General features: G+C 52.5%; 1 protein-coding gene across 1 annotated transcript in view; it reads left to right on the top strand.

Moving 5' to 3' along the window:
• WDR62 (WD repeat domain 62) overlaps positions 1 to 11,810 on the top strand; it is a 39,036-nt gene extending 27,226 nt beyond the window's left edge. Inside the window, exons 22-30 of the mRNA XM_060258334.1 lie at positions 900 to 1,103; positions 3,930 to 4,078; positions 5,166 to 5,302; positions 6,216 to 6,353; positions 7,340 to 7,454; positions 8,101 to 8,197; positions 9,534 to 9,600; positions 10,533 to 10,618; positions 11,145 to 11,810. Of these exons, the coding sequence (XP_060114317.1) occupies positions 900 to 1,103; positions 3,930 to 4,078; positions 5,166 to 5,302; positions 6,216 to 6,353; positions 7,340 to 7,454; positions 8,101 to 8,197; positions 9,534 to 9,600; positions 10,533 to 10,618; positions 11,145 to 11,411 (1,260 nt within the window). The 3' untranslated portion in view covers positions 11,412 to 11,810. The remainder of the gene's footprint in view (positions 1 to 899; positions 1,104 to 3,929; positions 4,079 to 5,165; positions 5,303 to 6,215; positions 6,354 to 7,339; positions 7,455 to 8,100; positions 8,198 to 9,533; positions 9,601 to 10,532; positions 10,619 to 11,144) is intronic.
• Positions 11,811 to 21,535: the final 9,725 nt, after the last annotated feature.

Below are 21,535 nucleotides of genomic sequence, written 5' to 3'. Positions count from 1 at the left end.
TTGGGACACACCAGTTCAAATCTGGCTCCGATCCCTCAAAGTAGGCAGCAGAGAGCCGGCCAGAGAGAGCGCGATCCGGAAGAGAGGAAAATGCCACAGGGAGGGGCTAGGCCTGGGAAGACGCTTGTAGAGCAGCGGTGGCCAAACTCGCTTAAAAGAAGAAACATCAGATGTTTGGGAGCCGCAAGACCTGAACATCACCTATTTGCGGGAAGGGAGGAAGGAAGGAAGTCAAAATAGATCAGGGGAAGGGGAGGAAGAGGTAGAAAGAAAGGAACTTTCGCTTTAAATGTGGCTTGGAGAAGTGATTTAAAGAGAGAAATGCCTTCTCCAAGCTGGCTGATGGGGTGGGCTGGGGTTCCAAGAGCCACGCAATGTGTGTGAAAGAGCCACGTGCGGCTCCCAAGCCACAGTTTGACCACCCCTGTTGTAGAGGATGCCTTCCAACCCACACGCTGCTGCGTGTGATTCTTGCTTGCCTTCCTCCCTCCCTCCCTCCTTTCCTTCCTTCCTTCCTTCCTTCCTTCCTTCCTTCCTTCCTTCCTTCCTTCCTTCCTCCCTTCCTCCCTTCCTTCCTTCCTTCCTCCCTCCCTTCCTCCCTCCCTCCCTTCCTTCCTCCCTCCCTTCCTTCCTTCCTTCCTTCCTTCCTTCCTCCCTTCCTTCCTCCCTCCCTCCCTTCCTTCCTTCCTTCCTTCCTTCCTTCCCTCCTTCCTTCCTTCCTTCCTTCCTTCCTTCCTTCCTTCCTTCCTTCCTTCCTTCCTTCCTTCCTTCCTTCCTTCCTTCCTTCCTTCCTCCCTTCCTCCCTTCCTCCCTTCCTTCCTTCCTCCCTCCCTCCCTCCCTTCCTTCCTTCCTTCCTAGCAACTGAGACCCTGGACATCTTCTCTCCCTCTCTCTCTAGCTCGGTGAGGTAGATCCTTCGGAGGGGGCGGTCTCAGCCTCCCGGGTGTGTTACCAGCCGCAAGGGCGATGGGCCGAGCGGGCTGCCCAGGAGCCTATCAAGACCATGCTGGACGCGGATCTGAATTATTTCACCCCCATTAAGAACGACAGCCTGAGCGACGTAGAGCTGGAGCCCCGGAACCTGGAGCCGCTGCTCTCACAGGTGAGAAGGGCCGGCTGGTGCGGTTCATGAATTGTTTTGAAGGGGGCTGTTCAGCCTTTTCCTCCCAGCCCAAGAAACCAGACCGGGAGTCTTTTTAGAGCCCAGAGACGGAGTTCCAAAGCTCACTGACGGGAAGCCTCATGGGTCATTTTCAACCCTGGGATCCATCAGTGGAGCATAGTAATTGAATGCCCAGAGAGCCAGTTTGGTGTAGTGGTGAAGTGTGCAGACTCTTATGTGGGAGAACCGGGTTTGATTCCCCACTCCTCCACTGGCAGCTGTTGGAATGGCCTTGGGTCAACCATAGCTCTCGCAGAGCTGTCCTTGAAAGGGCAGCTTCTGTCAGAGCTCTCTCAGCCCCACCTACCTCACAGGGTGTCTGTTGTGTGGTGGGGTGGGGAGGTAAAGGAGACTGTGAGCCGATCTGAGATTCTGTGTATAGAGTGGGATATAAATCCATCATCATCATCATCTTCGAGCCAGTTTGGTGTAGTGGTTAAGTGTGCGGACTCTTAGGAGAACCGGGTTTGATTCCCCGCTCCTCCACCTGCAGCTGCTGCAATGGCTTTGGGTCAGCCATAGCTCTCGCAGAGTTGTCCTCAGCCCCACCTGCCTCACAGGGTGTTTGTTGTGGGGGGAGAAGATATAGATTGTGAGCTGCTCTGATTCTGAGAGAAGGGGGGGGTATAAATCTACAGTCTTCTTCAGAGCATGTACAGAATTCCTCTGTTGAGCAACTGCAGTGAGCGCCCCGACTCCCTGGGAAGTCCAACTAAGAGTGTTTGCATTCCCCCTGCACCCCTCTCCCATTCAGGCAGCTGCTCCTCATTTCCACCCGGCTGGCAGAGGCGAGACCCTCCTGGTGGATGAGATCCACCTGCCTGCTCTTAACGGTGCCCCAGACTGCTGTGTTAGGCAGCCCCTTGTTCCTTCTCTCCCACTCAAGCGGCCTTCTGAGAATCGCACGAAGCTGCCTTTTTCCCCAGCTGGGCTGTTGGTATCGCCGAGTTCCATATTTCCTCCTCCGACTGGCAGCGGCTCACCAAGGAGTCTTCCGCATCATCAGCTACTGGGCCCTATACCTGGAAAGCCCAGGATGTTCTGCTCTGACCAAGTGCCCTTCCCAAGCTGCCTATTCCCCAAGGTGCACATGGTTTTCTTTTTCCAGGCCACAGTGAAAATCCTAGCGCAGGAGTGGCCAATGGTAGCTCTCCAGATTTTTTTTGCCTACAACTCCCATCAGCCCCAGCCAGCATGGCCAATGGCTGCCCTAGCGGATTAATTGATTGGCACGCTTTGGATGCCTGCCTGGTGTGGCAGAAAAAGTTTGGTTGGGTCTCTTATGAAGACAACCCATCAAGGATTTAAGCCATGTTTATTGAGAGCCCTGTGGCGCAGAGTGGTAAAGCTGCAGTATTGCAGTCGGAGCCCTCTGCTCATGACCTGAGTTTGATCCCAGTGGAAGCTGGTTCAGGTAGCCAGCTTGAGGTCGACTCAGCCTTCCATCCTTCCGAGGTCGGTCAAATGAGTCCCCAGCTTGCTGGGAGGAAAGTGTAGATGACTGGGGAAGGCAAGGGCAAACCACCCCGTAAAAAGTCTGCCGTGAAAACGTTGTGAAAGCGACGTCACCCCAGAGTCGGAAATGACTGGTGCTTGCACAGGGGGGACTACCTTTACCTTTTTACCTTTATATTGCTTATAGCATTTAGGCCTACAGTTAGCTGCTAGAAAAGTAGGTCAGTAGTATTCGAGTTATCCGAGGACAATCTTAGCCTTGAAAAAATGATTTTGGCCCAAAAGGATGTTATGATTAAGCTGATGGGAACTGGTTAGATAAGAGGTTCTCACCAGATCCCACCATCAGATCTCAAGATAGCTGGACACTTACAGGTGTGAGGGACCATCTGCTAATGCAGCTGGTGGGAAATAAGATAAGATGGAGATAAATGATAAATTTTCTCAGGAAAATCCTTTATAAACCCCCAGAATTTTCTCATGGGTTGCTTGCTTACATCAGAGGGCCAGGGGCCTATCTCTGTGCAGGTTAAGCCAATATAGAATATTTTTGTTGCTGTTCAGTCGTCCAGTTGAGTCCGACTCTTTGCAACCCCATGGACAAAGTCACACCAGGCCCTCCTATCTTTCACCATCCTCCGAAGTCTGCTCAAATTCGTGTTTGTTCCATCAGTAACGCTGTCCAGCCATCTCCTCTTTTGCCGTCGCCTTCTTCTTTTGCCTTCTGTCTTTCCCAGCATCAGGATCTTCTCCAGATATAGAATATTAGAGATCTCAAAGATGTGGGCTGATAGAAATTAGACAGAGGAGAAGAAAGGACGTAGATTAGATTATAGGAGCAATATAGAGGTATTAGATTATAGGAGCGATGGATTGAGAGAATAACTACTTAACTGGAAAAATGTTTAGCAGGATTCTGATTATATAACTGTATGAGAATGCATCTCAATCTAACTGTACTAACGTTATCTAACTGTTTTGCTTTTTTAGATATATATGTTTTAAGCTTACTTCCCTGGGAAGGAGACTGGAGTAAAATAAAAGCTTACCTGTGTGGTTTTGAAACTCCTGGGCCTCATCTATTACGTCCCTGAGAACTGCAGGTTGTTTGGGTAACTGAGGGTCCAAAAGGTGTTTTTGAAATATATACAAAGGAAATCCCGCCTCATCCGGCTGCCCTTGTTTTCACGCTCCCAAGTTCCCGTATTTTCTGCTCTCCGTCCTTGAGTCCTGTGGGCAACGTTATGTGAATTCATTTCATTCTTAACTGAAAAGAACGGTCTCCTTTCTCTCTCTCTCTCTCTCGTACAGTCTGAGGACTCCCCAGGCAACGTGACGGAGGACTTCAAAGAGCCAGATCTGACTTCCAAGGACGAGGCCGCTCAAGAGCTCGGATCCCTCCGGGCAGGCAGAAGCAGCCCATCTGTGCAGACCAGCACTGCTCCTGCTGAGGCAGAGAGGTTAGTGCTGGCTGAATTGCCCTGAGGCACCCAAAAGCAGGTCCCACTGAACCTGGCAGGCCTTCCGGGCAAGGAAACGTGTTTAGTTGCAAAACTCTTAGGGGAGGGACGGTGGCTCAGTGGTAGAGCATCTGCTTGGTAAGCAGAAGGTCCCAGGTTCAATCCCCGGCATCTCCAACTCAAAAGGGTGCAGGCAAGTAGGCGTGAAAAACCTCAGCTGGAGAGCCATGAATGGGGCTGTGGCTCAGTGGTAGAGCATCTGCTCAGTAAGCAGAAGGTCCCAGGTTCAGTCTCCGGCATCTCCAACTCAAAAGGGTCCAGGCAAGTAGGCATGAAGAACCTCAGCTTGAGACCCTGGAGAGCCTCATAAGTGTTAGGGAGAGGTGGCGGCTCAGTGGTAGAGCATCTGCTTGGTAGTCAGAAGGTCCCAGGTTCAATCCCCGGCATCTCCACTAAAAAAGGGTCCAGGCAAATAGGTGTGAAAAACCACAGCTTGAGAGCCGCTGCCAGTCTGAGTAGACAAGACTTATTTTGATGGACCAAGGGTCTGATTCAGTGTAAGGCAGCTTCATATGTTCAATATATATTTGAATTCCCAGGAAGTCCGGGGCGGGGGGGCTCACTGCAGTCGGGGAGTTGCAGTTGGGGAGGGACAGTGGCTCAGTGGTAGAGCATCTGCTTGGTAAGCAGAAGGTCAGGGGCCAGGACACTAGAAGCCCTCTCACTGTTGCCTCCCACAAGCACCAAGAATACAGAGCATCGCCACCCCAGATTGAAGAACATAAAGGAAGCCATGTTGGATCAGGCCAATGGCCCGTCCAGTCCAACACTCCGTGTCACACAGTGGCCAAAAAACCCCAGGTGTCATCAGGAGGTCCATCAGTGGGGCCAGGACGCTAGAAGCCCTCCCAGTGTTGCCCCCCCCCAAGCACCAAGAATACAGAGCACTGATGGACCTCTGCTCCAGCTGTTGATCCAGTCTGATCGCCTTCACCCACTAAATCTCAGGCCTCGGGTTCACAAAGCTGGAGCTGACAAATTAACACTTTCCCAACAAGCTACTCGCGCTTCATCTCTTCCTTGAAAGGAGGCCCCGGAAAGACCTGCACCTGGAGCTGCCTTTTCAGACAGAAGCCACGAATGCGCCAGAGAAGCAGCCGCATAAAATGTACTCAGCCGTTTCCTTGGATTTGGAGGCCTCTCTCTTCAGCCAGCCACAGGAGGGTAAGGTTCTGAAGGTTCCCTGGCTAACCCCGGGGCCTTTCGCCCCTGCCCACCGGCAGATTCCTGCTCTAGTCCACCTGTGGCCAAAGAACAGCCAGCATTGGGAGTTTGCCGGATGCTGGCTAGATTTTCACTTGCAGCTGCTGGAATGGCCTTGGGTCAGCCACAGCTATCTCAGGAGTTGTCCTTGAAAAGGCAGCTTCTGGGAGAGCTCTCTCAGCCCCACCCACCTCACAGCGTGTCTGTTGTGGGGGAGGAAGGGAAAGGAGATTGTGAGCCACTCTGGGATTCAGAGTGGAGGGCAGGATATAAATGTAATATCATCTTCTTCTTTCTCTTCTTCTTCCTCTTCCTCCTCTTCTTCTTCCTCTTCTTCTTCTTGGCTTGCCTCGGCACTTGTCCTCTCTCTGAGAGCCAGTTTGGTGTAGCGGTTAAGTGTGCAGACTCTTATCTGGGAGAACCGGGTTTGATTCCCCACTCCTCCACTTGCAGCTGCTGGGATGGCCTTGGGTCAGCCAGAGCTCTCGCAAGAGCTGCCCTTGAAAGGGCAGCTTCTGGGAGAGCTCCCTCAGGCCCACCCACCTCATAGGGTGTCTGTTGAGGGGGGAGAAGATAGAGGAGATTGTGAGCTGCTCTGAGTCTCTGATTCAGAGAGAAGGGCGGAGTATCAATCTGCAGGCTTCTACTATGAGAAAGTGACAGGCGGTAAATACGACACGTCTATATGGCAGTAACAAACTAATCCACAGGGGGCAGAAAGGGAGCAGAGCGGGTGCTCAAAGCACTTCCCCAGACGGCAGCAGCCTCTGCCCCGGCACTTGTAGGACCAGAACCCAGAACCCGGCCCAGCAGTGCTTGGGAGAGGGGCATCCTGTGCTGATTTCTGGACCGCTTTCTCTTTTCTTGGCTTTAGACCAAGAGTCTGTGGTTTCTGAAGTCGAAGCAGAACTGATCGACCTGGAGGAGAAAACGGGCTCTTTGCCCCAAACCCCAGAGCAAGAGAAATACCTCAAGCACCATTTTGAGACCCTGGCTGATGTCCACAGTGAAGGTACCGCGTCCTGCGCCTCCAGCAGCCTTCTGCAAAAGGAAGTCCTTCTTCACCCAAAGGGTGATTAACATGTGGAATTCACTGCCACAGGAGGTGGCGGCGGCCACAAGTATAGCCAGCTTCAAGAAGGGTTTAGATAAAAATATGGAGCACAGGTCCATCAGTGGCTATTAGCCACAGTGTATGTGTGTATATAACATTTTTTGCCACTGTGCGACACAGAGTGTTGGACTTGATGGGCCATTGGCCTGATCCAACATGGCTTCTCTGATGTTCTTATGTTCGCATCGTGAGACAAACTCGAGCTGTTTGTCAAGGCCCAGTCTGGTGGCGGCCCATGGGGTTTCAACACCCACCTGAAAAGAACAAGCCCTTTGTGTGGCCCTCTTCGAGACTGGCGCACCTGCTGAGGGCGGCTCCGCTGCTGCCACCTCCCCGCTGAACTCTTGGGGGGGGCGGCTCTAGACCCCAGGGCCAGATCTAGCCGTTTCTTAGCAGGGGCAAAACTAAAAAAATGGCACCCCCCACAATGGCGTGTGCCCGCTGCCCCAGGCAAGGCAACCCCACCCCCACAACGCACCAGTCTTCTGCCCCCCCCCCCCATAGATGCCCACCCTTTTTCCTTCCAGGGTCTGTGTTCAGATCCTGGAAAAAAAGGGGGGTGAGGTTGGCACTGTGGCATTTCTGCCTTTCTCGGCTCTGAGGACGGCGCAAACGCTGCCGGGACGCCCTCTTCTGCTCCCCAGGGAGGAGAAAAGCATGGGTGGGGTGGCCAGTTTGGCACGCACACCCCGACGGCACTGGGGGCAGGCACCCCCTCTTGCCCCCCCCCGCCCCCCAAATCCGGCCTTGCTTGACACTGAAGCCCCACCCCCAAGCTGGGTCCGAAGGCCAATGGCCAAGCTGCCTCTCCCGCCTGCCTCCCCTCTTCTGGAGCTGTTTTTGTGAACGCCAAAAAGCGCTTCCTTTCTTCTTTCCCAACGCAGAAAAGTTTGACAGCACCCTCAAGGACTTGAAGCCACCTGAAGACGGAGAAGAGGAGGCTGCTCTGTTCCTCAACCCTCGCTTGAGCATCTCTACCCGGTTTCTTTCACGCTGCAGGTCGGAGAGTGCTCTGTGTTGTTTTGGTTTTTAATTAATCAGTAGGCTATGAAAGCAGCCCTGTGGCGCAGAGTGGTAAAGCTGCAGAACTGCAGTCAGAGCTCTCTGCTCACGACCTGAGTTCGATCCCCAGCGGAAGCTGGGTTTTCAGGTAGCCGGCTCGAGGTTGACTCAGCCTTCCATCCTTCCGAGGTCGGTCAAAGGAGTCCCCAGCTTGCTGGGGGGGAAGTGTAGATAACTGGGGAAGGCAAGGGCAAACCACCCCGTAAAAAGCCTGCCGTGAAAACGTTGTGAAAGCAACGTCACCCCAGAGTCGGAAACGACTGGTGCTTGCACAGGGGACTACCTTCACCTTTTTGTAGAACTATGAAAAGTAGCGGCTAGCCAGTGTGTTGTCATGGTTAGGAGTGTCGGAATAGTATCTGGGAGACCTGGGTTCAAATCTCCACCCATGCGGTGGAAGCTCACTGGGCGACCTTGAGCTAGTCACATGCTGTTGCCCCAGCCTACCTCAAAGGGCTTTTGTGAAGACAGAACGGAGGGGAGGGGAACGACATCAGCATCATTGGGGGGAAAGGCGGGGTACAAAGGAATTAAATAAAGTAACTTGAAAACCTGCATTAACACTGCACTTGTTTTTACACAGGTTCCCCAGGATGCGTCAGCCTGCACAGCCCACCTTGGGTCCTCCACAGCAGGCTAAGGAAGAGAGCCCACTGCCCAGAGAGCCCAAGACATTAGAGGCAAGTTGAGCTCTCGCAGCTTGTGGCTCACAGAGAGCCGCAACTAGCTCCACTCCTGACCTGAGGCCTACCCCTTTGGGGGCAGTTCGATGTAGCGGTTAAGTGTGCGGACTCTTATCTGGGAGAACCGGGTTTGATTCCCCACTCCTCCACTTGCAGCTGCTGGAAGGGCCTTGGGTCAACCATAGCTCTCGCAGAGCTGTCCTTGAAAGGGCCGCTTCTGGGAGAGCTCTCTCAGCCCCACCCACCTCACAGGGTTTGATTCCCCACGCCTTCACTTGCAGCTGCTGGAATGGCCTTGGGTCAGCCAGAGCTCTGGCAGGAGTTGTCCTTGAAAGGGCAGCTGCTGTAAGAAGAAAAAGAATTGCAGATTTCTACCCCACCCTTCTCTCTGAATCAGAGACTCAGAGCAGCTGACAATCTCCTTTATCTTCTCCCCCCACAACAGACACCCTGTGAGGTGGGTGGGGCTGAGAGCCAGTTTGGTGTCATGGTTAAGTGTGCGGACTCTTATCTGGGAGAACCGGGTTTGATTCCCCACTCCTCCGCTTGCAGCTGCTGGAATGGCCTTGGGGTCAGCCAGAGCTCTGGCAGAGGTTGTCCTTGAAAGGGGCAGCTGATGTAAGAAGAAAAAGAATTGCAGTTCTATACCCTATCCTTCTCTCTGAATCAGAGATTCAGAGCGGCTTACAATCTCCTATATCTTCTCCCCACCACAACAGACTCCCTGTGAGGTGGGTGGGGCCGAGAGGGCTCACAGGAGTTGCCCTTTCAAGGACAACTCCTGCAAGAGCTATGGCTGACCCAAGACCATTCCAGCAGGTGCAAGTGAAGGAGTGGGGAATCAAACCTGGTTCTCCCAGATAAGAGTCTACACACTTAACCATGACACCAAGCTGGCTCTCAGCCCCACCCACCTCACAGGGTTCCTGTTGTGGGGGGAGAAGCTATAGGAGATTGTCAGCTGCTCTGAGTCTCTGATTCAGAGAGAAGGGTGGGGTAGAAATCTGCAATTCTTCTTCTTCTTATCTGGGAGAACCGGGTTTGATTCCCCACCCCTCCACTTGCACCTGCTCTAATGGCCTCGGGTCAGCCATAGCTCTCGTAGGAGTTGTCCTTGAAAGGGGCAGCTGCTGAGCGAGCCCTCCCAGCCCCACCCACTTCACAGGGGAGGGGGGGAGAAGATATAGGTGATTGTGAGCCGCTCTGAGTCTCTGATTCAGAGAGAAGGGCAGGGTATAAATCTGCAGTCTTCTTCTTCTCCTCTTTAAAATATTAATGTAGAACCTAGGCCTCTTGTGGTTGGATTTATAATTTGCGGAATAATCGGTTTCAGAAACCTCCTGAGGGACTTCTGATTGAGTTGGAAGACAAGCTGGATACTAAAACGGGCAGCGCTTCAGGTAAGAGACTCACCAGGCGTTGGCTGCTTGTGCCGTATTGTATAAAGAGCAACAGTGATCTCTGTAGCCCCAGCTGGTCATCCAAAGAGAGGACTGAGTTGATCCTGCAGCTTACTTCTGCCTGGTAAGTGAAATGCCCCCCCGCCCCCAGTCCTTCCAGTGTCCCTCTGGGGCTTCCGTTCCCACCTGTCATGTGCTCTCTGTTGGGGCTGCCTTTCGGAAATGCCCAGGAAATTCAGTCGGCACATCATGCAGTTCCAGGTCAGCTCCGCAGGCGCCTGCTCTGTCGCCAGGCCCAGTATAGAGTCTTGTCGCCAATCTTTTACATGCCTAAGTGGTTTGGGATTCCAGCACTTGAAAGACTCCCTCTAAGCCCAGGGTGGGGAGAGGGCTTTGTGCACCCTCTGTGAGATGAAGGTGGCAGGGCCTTCTCAGCTGTGGCTTCCAAAACGGTGTCACCAGGGCTTTTTTTGTAGCAGGAACTTCTTTGCATATTAGGCCACTGATGGAGCCAATCCTCCAAGAGCTTACAGGGCTCTTCTTACAGGGCCTGCTGTAAGCTCCAGGAGGACTGGCTAAATCAGAGGTGTGTGACCCTAGTATGCAAAGGAGTTCCTGCTACAAAAAAAGCCCTAGGTATCACGCCGCAGAGATTGGCCTCATCCCTTCTGTCCATTGTGAAATTTGAATCTGTTCTCTTAGGCCTATTGTTCCAAATTCTGTGCAGCCGATCTGGTTCCCCCCCCCCCCCCCCCCTGATTTTTGCTAATGGTTACTACTGCTGTTGGTACTTTTTAATATTGTGGCTTTATAGCTTCACTTGTTCCTGGGTCCCTGGCTGCCCAGTGCCCTCTTCGGTAGAGACAGCAGGATGTAACTGATTTTAAAAAAAATTTTTTTCAAGGTAAATGAATCCTCTTTTCCATCCTCAGAATCACAGGTTCTCGTCAAAAGCTTTGAAACAAACCTGCAATCTCTGTGCTCCAGATTTCAAGAAACTTTGCAACTTTACGATAAAGTAAGATACGAGGCCAGGTATCTGACATAGGCAGGGTAGAAAAATAGGTGGTGGAGCTCATCCAGGGATCGTTATGCAGCTGCACCTGCTATTTAGTGGGGAGGAGGTCTAGGGGGTCCAATTCTATGACCCCCAAAAGAAGGAGCTCATTATTTCGTATGGAGGGAAGGCATTTAAAAGGTGTGCGGTCCCTTTAAATGTGATTGCCAGAACTCCCTTTGGAGTTCAATGATGCTTGTCACACCCTTGCTCCTGACTCCACCCCCAGTGTCTCCTGGCTCCACCCCCCGAAGTCCCCAGATATTTCTTGAATTAGACTTGGCAACCGTATTCCAAACGCAGACTTGGCAGCTGCAGCACTCGCTCGCCCCTGAGGGTTGGGCCTGGGGCGGGACTGCCGGGTGCCAAGGCGACAGGCGCTCACACCCTCAGGAGCTGCTCTGGCAACGCCCGGATTTGGTTTCCAGCTGCCGACAAAGGAGAAGGCAGTGGGAAATGCTCTGCGCTGATCCCCTGTCCTCCGCAGGTGACGTCCTGCCAAGACTCCAGCCGGGAAGAGCAACTTCGGGCGAAGGAACGGCTGCTGAAGGCCTCCTGCTGGATGAAGAAGGAGCTGGACTCGAGAGCCGGGAAGGTCGGCCTGGACGTGGCCACGGCCACGGACAGCCTCTGTGTGGGGCTGAGGCACCTCCGCGACGACGAGACCCAATGCCTGCTGAAGTACTACTCTGACTCCTTGCTGGAAATGGTGGAGAAGAAGCTGGAGGAAAGGAACAAGGCGGAAGTCGCCTGAAATCCACCCCACGCCCCACAGCAAGTTAGGACACACACACCCCCCTCCAAACACGCACGCTTTTAAAAAATTGCCCCTGAGAGACGCCCGTTTTTTTGGAACTCCTGAGGGGTTGGCTGTTTGGGGAGGCGAAATTCTTGAGCGGTCGTCACGGGCGTTTCTCTGAGTATGAAAGGTTGTATGGTTTTTCCCCCCCTCCTCCCGAAGCAACAGTTTCCATCCACTTTAGCTGTTTTAAAAGGGCCCGACTTCATGAAAAGCATCCTGTGCGAGAACGCGTTCAGCAGGCGCAATCTCAGAAATCTTCAGCTTATTCTGAAAGTGATTTTATTTTTGCAAAAAGAAAAAAAAAGGCGTGTTTTGAATAATAATAGTAGTAATAAAACGTTGAACTGAAAAGAAGCTGTGCCTTACTTTCGACAGTACTGGAGCCAGGAATCGTTTTTAGATTCCCTTCGAAACAGCTGTGCCCCTTCTGCAGTCTTTTCCACGGGCTCAGCTGACTCCTGGTTTTCTTGGCAGGCGATCCACACAACCTTGGGGTCGGTTTGAGGAGATTCAGCCAAACCCGGTGTAGTGGTTAAGTGTGCGGATTCTTATCTGGGAGAACCGCGTTTGATTCCCCACTCTTCCGCTTGCACCTGCTGGAATGGCCTTGGGTCAGCCAGAGCTCTGGCAGAGGGTGTCCTTGAAAGGGCAGCTGCTGGAAGAGCCCTCTCAGCCCCACCCACCTCACAGGGTGTCAGTTGTGGGGGGGTAAGGAAAAGGAGATTGTGAGCTGCTCTGAGACTCTGTCCTTGAAAGGGCAGCTGCTGTGAGAGCCCTCTCAGCCCCACCCACCTCACAGGGGGTCTGTTGTGTGGGAGGAAGGTAAAAGAGATTGTGAGCCGCTCTGAGACTCTTCGGCGTGAAGGGCGGGATATAAATCCAATATCTTCATCTTCTTCTTCCATGATTGCAGGGTCCGTTTCTTTCCCTCCACACCTGCCTTGAGGAATCGGGATTTTCAAGGGAAATGCCTGTTGTCGTTGGTGATGTCACAAACACCCCTTTTATTTTTTGCACATGCTATATTGATGTACCGTTGCAATGACGAAGAGCCCTGTGCCGCAGAGTGTTAAAGCTGCAGTACTGCAGTCCTAAGCTCTGCTCACGACCTGAGTTCGATCCCCGGTGGAAGCTGGGTTTTCAGGTAGCCGGCTCGAGGTTGACTCAGCCTTTCTATCCTTCCGAGGTCGGTAAAATGAATCCCCAGCTGGCTGGGGGGAAAGTGTAGGTGACTGGGGAAGGTAATGGCAAACCACCCCGTAAAAAGTCTGCCGTGAAAACGTTGTGAAAGCGACATCACCCCAGAGTCGGAAACGACTGGTGCTTGCACGGGGGACCTTTCCTTTCCTGCAGTGACTCTAAGCAGGTTCTCTGAATTTCCAGCTTTCATTTATTAAAAAAGTAAGTCTGTGTCCCTTTCCCCTTGCGGACAAATACCCCTTTCCTGCAGGGGAGAGAAGACAACGACATAGGATTTATATCCTGCCCTATACTCTGAATCTCAGACTGGCTTACAATCTCCTTTACCTTCCCCGCCCCCCCCCCCACAACAGACACCCTATGAGATGGGTGGGGCTGAGAGGGCTCTTGCAGCAGCTGCCCTTTCAAGGACAACTCCAACGAGAGCTATGGCTGACCCAAGGCCATTCCACCAGCTGCAAGTGGAGGAGTGGGGGAATCAAACTCGGTTCTCCCAGATAAAGATTAAAGATATTGGATTTATATCCCGCCCTCCACTCCGAAGGGTCTCAGAGCGGCTCACAATCTCCTTTATCTCCCTCCCGCACAACAGAGTCCGCGCACTTCACCACTACACTTGCCAGAGCCACACTTAGTGGCTAAGTGTGCGGACTGCTATCTGGGAGAACCAGGTTCAATTCTCCACTCCTCTGCATGCAACCGCTGGGTCAGTCATAACTCTCTCAGAGCATTTCTGGAAAGAGCAGTTTCTGTCCGAGCTCTCTCAGATGCACCTAACCTCACAGGGTGTCTGTTGCGGCGAGGTGAAGGGAAAGAGATTGTAAGCCACTCAGACTCCTCTGGGTAGCAAAGGGCAGGACACAAATCCAGTCTTCTCTTTTCAAGAACGGAAGCCAGGAATTCAGAGAACCGGCTTAAACTGTCGCTACAATCCTGTACTGCGATTTTAACGCTACTTTAATAATAAACACCGCTTGCCCCCCCAGGGAGGAGGGGAGTGGTTTGATGATGACGACAGTCCGGTCTAAAACGTGGTCTAGAGGCGGGGGGAGCGGGCAGCACAAAAAAAAGCCAACAGGAAGGAACACCGTGCCGGGAAAAACGAGGACTCGGCATCAGCTTTCAGGAAAAGACTGGGGTAAAAGTGGTTTCCAAAGAGGGAGAGAATGGGGGGAAAACTGAAGTGAAAATTGTAGACACAAAAGCAGGTGTCAAATGTGGAACTGGCTGCCTGAGGATGCGGTGATGGCCGAAAGATTCATGGCAGGTAAGTCTATCCGTGGCCAGTAGCCATGATGGTGGAGAGGAAGCTCCACATTCAGAGGCACGAAGCCTCTGAATCCCAGAGTCAAGAGGCAGCATCCAGGGAAGGCCTTGGCCTCCATGCCCTGTTCTTGGCCTTCCAGGGAACTGTGAGACAGGAGGCTGGACTAGAGGGACCACTGGTCTGATTCAGCAGGGCTCTTCTGATGTTCTCCTCAGGGGAAGGCCTCAGACTCTCTGCCCTGTTGTTGGCCCTCCAGAGGAACTGGTTGGCCCCTGTGTGAGACAGGAGGCTGGACCAGATGGACCCTCACGGGTCTGATCCAGCAGAGCTCCTCTGATGTTCTCCTCAGGGGAAGGCCTCAGCCTCTCTGCCCCGTTGTTGGCCCTCCAGAGGAACTGGCTGGCCCCTGTGTGAGACAGGAGGCTGGACCAGATGGACCCTCACTGGTCTGATCCAGCAGGGCTCCTCTGATGTTCTTCTCAGGGGAAGGCCTCAGCCACTATGCCCTGCTGTCCCTCCAGAGGAACTGGTTTGCCACTGTGTGAGACAGTATACGGGACTAGATGGACCCTCCCTGGTCTGACCCAGCAGGGCTCTTCTGATGCTCTTCTCGGGAAGGCCTCGGCCTCTCTGCCCCGTTCTTGGCCCTCCAGAGGAACTGGCTGGCCACTGTGTGAGACAGGAGGCTGGACTAGATGGACCCTCTGTGGTCTGACCCAGCAGCGCTCTTCTGATGTTCTTAACCCAATGCCCGAGTTGTGTTTTGCCTTTCAGGAATCCTCACAACAGCCTTAGAAGGTAGTCCAGGGTGATCATCCCTGCATGGCAAGAACTGGTCTGACTGCTGAAGCTGACAGCATAGTCAGGCTGGCAATGTCTACCTGAAGAAAAATTCAAAGGGAGGGAGCGGCTTCCCAGCTGGTGTTCTGCGCTGCACCAGGGATTGAGCTTTTCCTTTTTCCTGGATCTGGCTTAGTTTAAAGAAATGACATCAACATGTAAGGATAAGCCATACCAGTGACTCTGTGTGACACAGAGTGTTGGACTGGATGGGCCACTGGCCTGATCCAACATGGCTTCTCTTATGTTCTTCTGTGACACAGAGTGTTGGACTGGATGGGCCATTGGCCTGATCCAACATGGCTTCTCTTATGTTCTTCTGTGACAGAGTGTTGGACTGGTTGGACCATTGGCCTGATCCAACACGGCTTCTCTTATGTTCTTCTGTGACAGAGTGTTGGACTGGATGGGCCATTGGCCTGATCCAACAGGGCTGCTCTTATGTTCTTATATGACACAGAGTGTTGGACTGGATGGGCCACTGGCCTGATCCAACAGAGCTTCTCTTACGTTCTTATGGTCAGGGCAGTGATGCTCTGTATTCTTGGTGCTTGGGGGGGGGCACAGTGGGAGGGCTTCTAGCCCCACTGATGGACCTCCTGATGGCACCTGGGTTTTGACCACTGTGTGACACAATGTTGGACTGGATGGGCCATTAGCCTGATCCAACATGGCTTCTCTTATGTTCTTATATCTGGGGCAGTGATGCTCTGTATTCTTGGTACTTGGGAGGGGCACAGTGGGAGGGCTTCTAGTCTCCTGGCCGCACTGGTGGACCTCCTGATGGCACCTGGGGTTTTTTTTGTGTCACTGTGTGACACAGAGTGTTGGACTGGATGAGCCACTGGCCTGATCCAACAGGGCTTCTCTTCTATTCTTATGAGTTTTGATTTCAGGCCAGTTAATTGTGCATCGGGCACTTGCTGTTGGCTTTTGGTCTGAAGAGTTTTAGGGTATTTGAACTGAACTGAACTGAGCCCCCCCCCGCCCCCCGGCCAAAAAAAATAAATGCTGTTCTTTTGACAGACGGAGAGAGAAACCTCAGCCGGACTCTCCCCTCCGGCGTGATTTGTTAACCAAAAAAGAGACAGCGGCTGCCTAAGATCAAACCCCTCGGAAAGCTGTCTGTAGAAACAGGTTTATTCAAATCAGAGCACCGAACGAGACATGGAAATGTCTGTTTGAAACGGGAGATTGTTTGCTTTGAGGCAACAGAGCTGTGGCTGGGGGGCATCTGGAAGGAGAAGCGGAAAAACCCAGGGGTCAAGGATGCCCTAGCCGTGGCCTTTGTCCTTGCGGGGCTGGCAAATGGAAGTCTCTGCCACAGCAGGCTGGGGCGACAAAATGACTGCCAGGTTAGGCATGAAAAGGAGAAGGGATTTTGGCGCTTAGAGCTTGTCCCTATTCCTTTTTAAAAATCTTAAAACAGAATCAGAATAAAAAGGTCAAGGTAGTCCCCTGTGCAAGCACCAGTCATTTCCGACTCTGGGGTGACGTTGCTTTCACAACGTTTTCGCGACAGGCTTTTGACGTGGTGGTTTGCCATTGCCTTCCCCAGTCATCTACACTTTCCCCCCAGCAAGCTGGGGACTCATTTGACCGACCTCGGAAGGATGGAAGGCTGAGTCAACCTTGGGCCGGCTACCAGAACCAGCTTTCGCCGAGATCGAACTCAGGTCGTCAGCAGAGCTTAGGACTGCAGTACTGCAGGTATGCGCCACTCAATGTGCCCTGGAAAAAAAGGAAAGGTCCCCTGTGCAAGCACCAGTCATTTCTGACTCTGGGGTGACGTTGCTTTCAAAGCATTTTCACGGCAGACTTTTTACAGTGTGCTTTGCCATTGCCTTCCCCAGTCATCTACGCTTTCCCCCCAGCAAGCCAGATACTCATTTGACCGACCTCAGAAGGATGGAAGGCTGAGTCAACCTCGAGCCAGCTACCTGAAAACTCAGCTTCCGCCAGGATCAAACTCTTCCTTTTTAAAAATCAAAGCATTGGAATACAAAGCGAACGGACATGCCCAGTCCACAAAATAAAAACGAAGGAAGAGGACGTGCATAGGTTGCTGACCTCTGGTGTGGAAACACCTGGAGAATTAAGGGCGGAGTCTGGGAGGGTGGTGTTTAGGGAGGGGGCAGGACCTCGATAGAGTATGATGCTACACAGCCCACCTTCCAAAGCATCCATTTTCTCCGGGGGGGGGGGGGGGGATGGAAAGAGATGTTTTCAGTAATGAGCAATTTATACAGTCTGGAGATCAGTTTTAATTCCAGATCACCAGCCACTGCCTGGAGGTTGGCAACCCTATTACAGTTTTTCCAGTTTGGTGTAGTGGTGAAGTGTGCGAACTCTTATCTGGGAGAACCGGGTTTGATTCCCCACTCCTCCACTTGCACCTGCTGAGATGGCCTTGGGTCAGCCAGAGCTCTGGCAGAGGTTGTCCTAGAAAGGGCAGCTGCTGGGAGAGCCCTCTCAGCCCCACCCACCTCACAGGGGGTCTGTTGTGGGGGGAGAGGATATAGGAGATTGTGAGCCACTCTGAGTCTCTGATTCAGAGAGAAGGGCGGGGTATAAATCTGCAGTCTTCTTTTCAGCTCCACCCACTGCACAGGGTGTCTTTTGTGGGGGGAGAAGATATAGGAGATTGTAAGCCACTCTGAGTCTCTGATTCAGAGAAGGGCGGGGTATAAATCTGCAATTCTTCTTCTTCTGTGCAGATTTTTTTACAATGTCGCTTTGACAGTACCATAACACCGAGATCTTCATGGTGTAGGGTTGTCAGATCCCCCTGGGCCAGCGGTGGGGGATGAGGGGGTAGGGTTGCCAGTTGGGAAACTCCTAGAAATTTGGGGGTGGAGGCTGGGGAGGACTACAATGACATAGAGCCCACCCTCCAGAGCAGGGGTGGCCAAAGTGCAGCTTGGAAGCCACATGTCCCTCTTGAAGCCTTTACAGCCCCATCGGCTGGTTTGGAGAAGGCATTTCTCTCTTTAAATCACTTTGCCAAGCCAAGTCAGCCGGCGGCTTGCAGAATCCATTTAAAGTTGCTTTCCACCTCTCTCTCCTCCCATCTATTTTCCTTCCTCCCTCCCTCCCTTCAAACACGTGACGTTCATGCCTTGCAGCTCTCAAACATCTGACTTTTATTCTATGTGGCTCTTACATTAAACAGATTTGACCACCCTTGGTCCGGAGAATCTCTTTTCTCCAAGGGAAATGATCTCTGTAGTCTGAAGATGAGCTGGAATTCCAAGGGATGCCCAGGTCCCGCCTGGAGGCTGGTGTCCCTATCATTTTGCAGGAATGATTTGTTCGCCCTTAAAAGCATGAATGCTGCTTCTTGCCTGATCAATGGAGTTGGAACGTCTGATCTGATTAACATATCAAGGGAAGGCCTTGGCTTCTATGCCAATGTTGGACCTCCAGAGGAATTGATTGGCCCGTGTTAGACAGGATACGGGAATGAGATGGACTATTAGTCTGATCCAGCAGGGCTCTTCTGATGTTCTTAGGAAGGCCTCGGCCTCTCTGCCCTGTTGTTGGCCCTTAAAAGGAACTGGCTGGCCACTGTGTGAGACAGGAAGCTGGACTAGATGGACCCTCACTGGTCTGATCCAGCAGGGCTCTTCTGATGTTCTTCTCAGGGGGAGGCCTCGGCCTCTCTGCCCTGTTGTTGGCCCTCCAGAGGAACTGGGTGGCCAATGTGTGAGACAGGAGGCTGGACTAGATGGACCCTCACTGGTCTGATCCAGCAGGGCTCTTCTGATGTTCTTCTCAGGGGAAGGCCTCGGCCTCTCTGCCCTGTTGTTGGCCCTCCAGAGGAACTGGGTGGCCACTGTGTGAGACAGGAGGCTGAATTAGATGGACCCTCACTGGTCTGATCCAGCAGGACTCCTCTGATGTTCTTCTCAGGGGAAGGCCTCGGCCTCTCTGCCCTGTTGTTGGCCCTCCAGAGGAACTGGGTGGCCAATGTGTGAGACAGGAGGCTGGACTAGATGGGCCCTCACTGGTCTGATCCAGCAGGGCTCTTCTGATGTTCTTCTCAGGGGGAGGCCTCGGCCTCTCTGCCCCGTTGTTGGCCCTCCGGAGGAACTGGGTGGCCACTGTGTGAGACAGGAGGCTGGACTAGATGGACCCTCACTGGTCTGATCCAGCAGGGCTCTTCTGATGTTCTTCTCAGGGGGAGGCCTCGGCCTCTCTGCCCTGTTGTTGGCCCTCCAGAGGAACTGGGTGGCCAATGTGTGAGACAGGAGGATGGACTAGATGGACCCTCACTGGTCTGATCCAGCAGGGCTCTTCTGATGTTCTTCTCAGGGGAAGGCCTCGGCCTCTCTGCCCCGTTGTTGGCCCTCCGGAGGAACTGGGTGGCCACTGTGTGAGACAGGAGGCTGGACTAGATGGACCCTCCCTGGTCTGATCCAGCAGGGCTCTTCTAATGTTCTCCTCAGGGGAAGGCCTCGGCCTCTCTGCCCTGTTGTTGGCCCTCCAGAGGAACTGGCTGGCCACTGTGTGAGACAGGAGGCTGGACTAGATGGACCCTCCCTGGTCTGATCCAGCAGGGCTCTTCTAATGTTCTTCTCAGGGGAAGGCCTCGGCCTCTCTGCCCTGTTGTTGGCCCTCCAGAGGAACTGGCTGGCCACTGTGTGAGACAAGAGGCTGGACTAGATGGACCCTCCCTGGTCTGATCCAGCAGGGCTCTTCTGATGTCCTTCTGTTTGGCCTGCTTTTGCTTTCACCTACGGGTTTTTGACCTGATTCTGGCCTCTCAGTGGAAAACATGATGAACTTCCAGGCTGCGCAGCTGTTCGGCCAAACAGACCAACCAGGTAACCGTCGTCTGCTCTCCTCTCTATATTCAAGTGTAGGATTTGCATAGAGCGGATGGAAAGTCTTTTGTTTCCTTTGCAGTTATGAGCACAAAGTATGCAAAGGAGGGGGGGGGACAGCTCTTTCAGACCCCCCCCCTCCACTCACAGCAATTCAAATTGCCAAAAGATGCAACAGATTTTTAAATAGCACACACACTGCTGCGATCGCCTCCAGAATCTCTCCCGCTCATGGCAAGCTTCAGCTGAGATTTGGGATTATTGCTTGGCGAGAGACCAGAAGTTTTGAGCTGAGATTTTGGGGGCCCAATTCTGCTCTTACGGAAGGACAGGTGGGTATTCGATGACGATCTGGAGCTGGAACTTCTGATCTGCTTTAAACAAACCGGGCAGGCGCGTTTGTTTCTTAGCGATACCTATCGGGGCTTAATTCTCATTTTTCTTTTCAAACTTTTAAACAAACGTGTTGTCATCTTTGGCAGAAAGTTTAGGTGCTGGGACGGAATCTCCCTTTACATAAGAGAGAGAGAGAGAGAGAATCAAATAAGATGCCGGATGGTCTAGAACTGGGGACTTTCCAGGTTTCGTTCCCTGATCTGAGAAATTCTAAATAGAGAACAGTGAGGATTATCAGAACCGCTCCTCTGGATTCTGTCTTCGCTTCAAAAGGGCCATTTCCTTCGATTTCGAGGCAGCTTCTCGGACCGGTCAGTATCTCCCCCTCCCCTCCATTGTCAAAGCAGAACTAGCGAAAGTTCATCTAGGGACCCTTCAAGAGAACCGTCGCATCAGCCATGCCTAAATCCTTCCTGGTGAAAAGCCGCAGATCAGCGCGACTAGAAGCCAGGGACTGGGGAGAGCTCTCAGACCGGCTCCGTGGAGATTTGTACATTCCTGGTAGGTATATGGCCTCTTGCTAATGCCGACTGTTTGCACAGCTTTAGATTAACTTTTCAGTAGCACGGGTCGCTAGGCTGACTACTGGGTATGCTTGAAAGCAGGTCTCGTTTTGAGCAGGAGCTCACAGGAGCGGAGCTCTGGAACCTCTACATTTTATTGTGCTCTTTCTTGCTTACCACCTCCCAACCCCCAACCCCAAATACTTCCTCCTGGGCTCCACTGTTCAACCCCCTCGTGAGAATTTTGCCGAACTCTTAACTCTAACTTTCTAATATTTTTCCTCACAAAAAACCGGGAAATAGCCAAACATATAAAAGCAAGACAGATGGAAATCTTCACCGCTTTCACCTATGGACATTATAGCATTGGAGAAAGTGCAGAAAAGGGCAACTAGAATGATTCAAGGTTTAGAACACTTTCCCTAGGAAGAAAGGTTGAAATGCTTGGGGCTCTTTCGCTTGGAGAAACGTCGACTGCGGGGTGACATGATAGAGGTTGATAAGATTATGCAAGGGATGGAGAGGGTAGAGAGAGAAGTCCTTTTCTCCCTTTCTCACAATACAAGAACTCGTAGGCATTCGATGAAATTGCTGAGCATTCGGGTTAGAACGGATAAAAGGAAGTCCTTCTTCACCCAAAGGGTGATTAACACGTGGAATAACACGTGGAATTCACTGCCACAGGAGGTGGTGGCGGCTACAAGCATAGCCAGCTTCAAGAGGGGATTGGATACAAATATGGAGCGGAGGTCCATCAGTGGCTATTAGCCACAGATCCTTTGGAGGGGGGGCTCTACGGCGTACTCCAGCCTGGAGTTGGCAACCGTCTTTCCTCTCTTTGCCTTTTCTGTTTAACGCTCCTTGTTCTCTAGTTGTTAAAGGTAAGGTCTCTGCAAACCGGATGTGACTTTGGGCTGTTTGGTTCTTTCAGAAAGCAGCCGGCTGAAAAACCTTCCAGGACTCAGACTTCTCAGGGATGAAACTGCCTGGGAAATGAGTGGTGATGACCCCCCAAGTCTGTTTCATTCGCCGCGGGACGCCACG

The sequence above is a fragment of the Heteronotia binoei genome, chromosome 17 (genome assembly GCF_032191835.1).
Source record: "Heteronotia binoei isolate CCM8104 ecotype False Entrance Well chromosome 17, APGP_CSIRO_Hbin_v1, whole genome shotgun sequence".
Taxonomy (NCBI): Eukaryota; Metazoa; Chordata; class Lepidosauria; order Squamata; family Gekkonidae; genus Heteronotia; species Heteronotia binoei.
The sequence above is the reverse complement of the archived record's forward strand: the minus strand, read 5'-3'. Positions and strand labels throughout refer to the sequence as shown.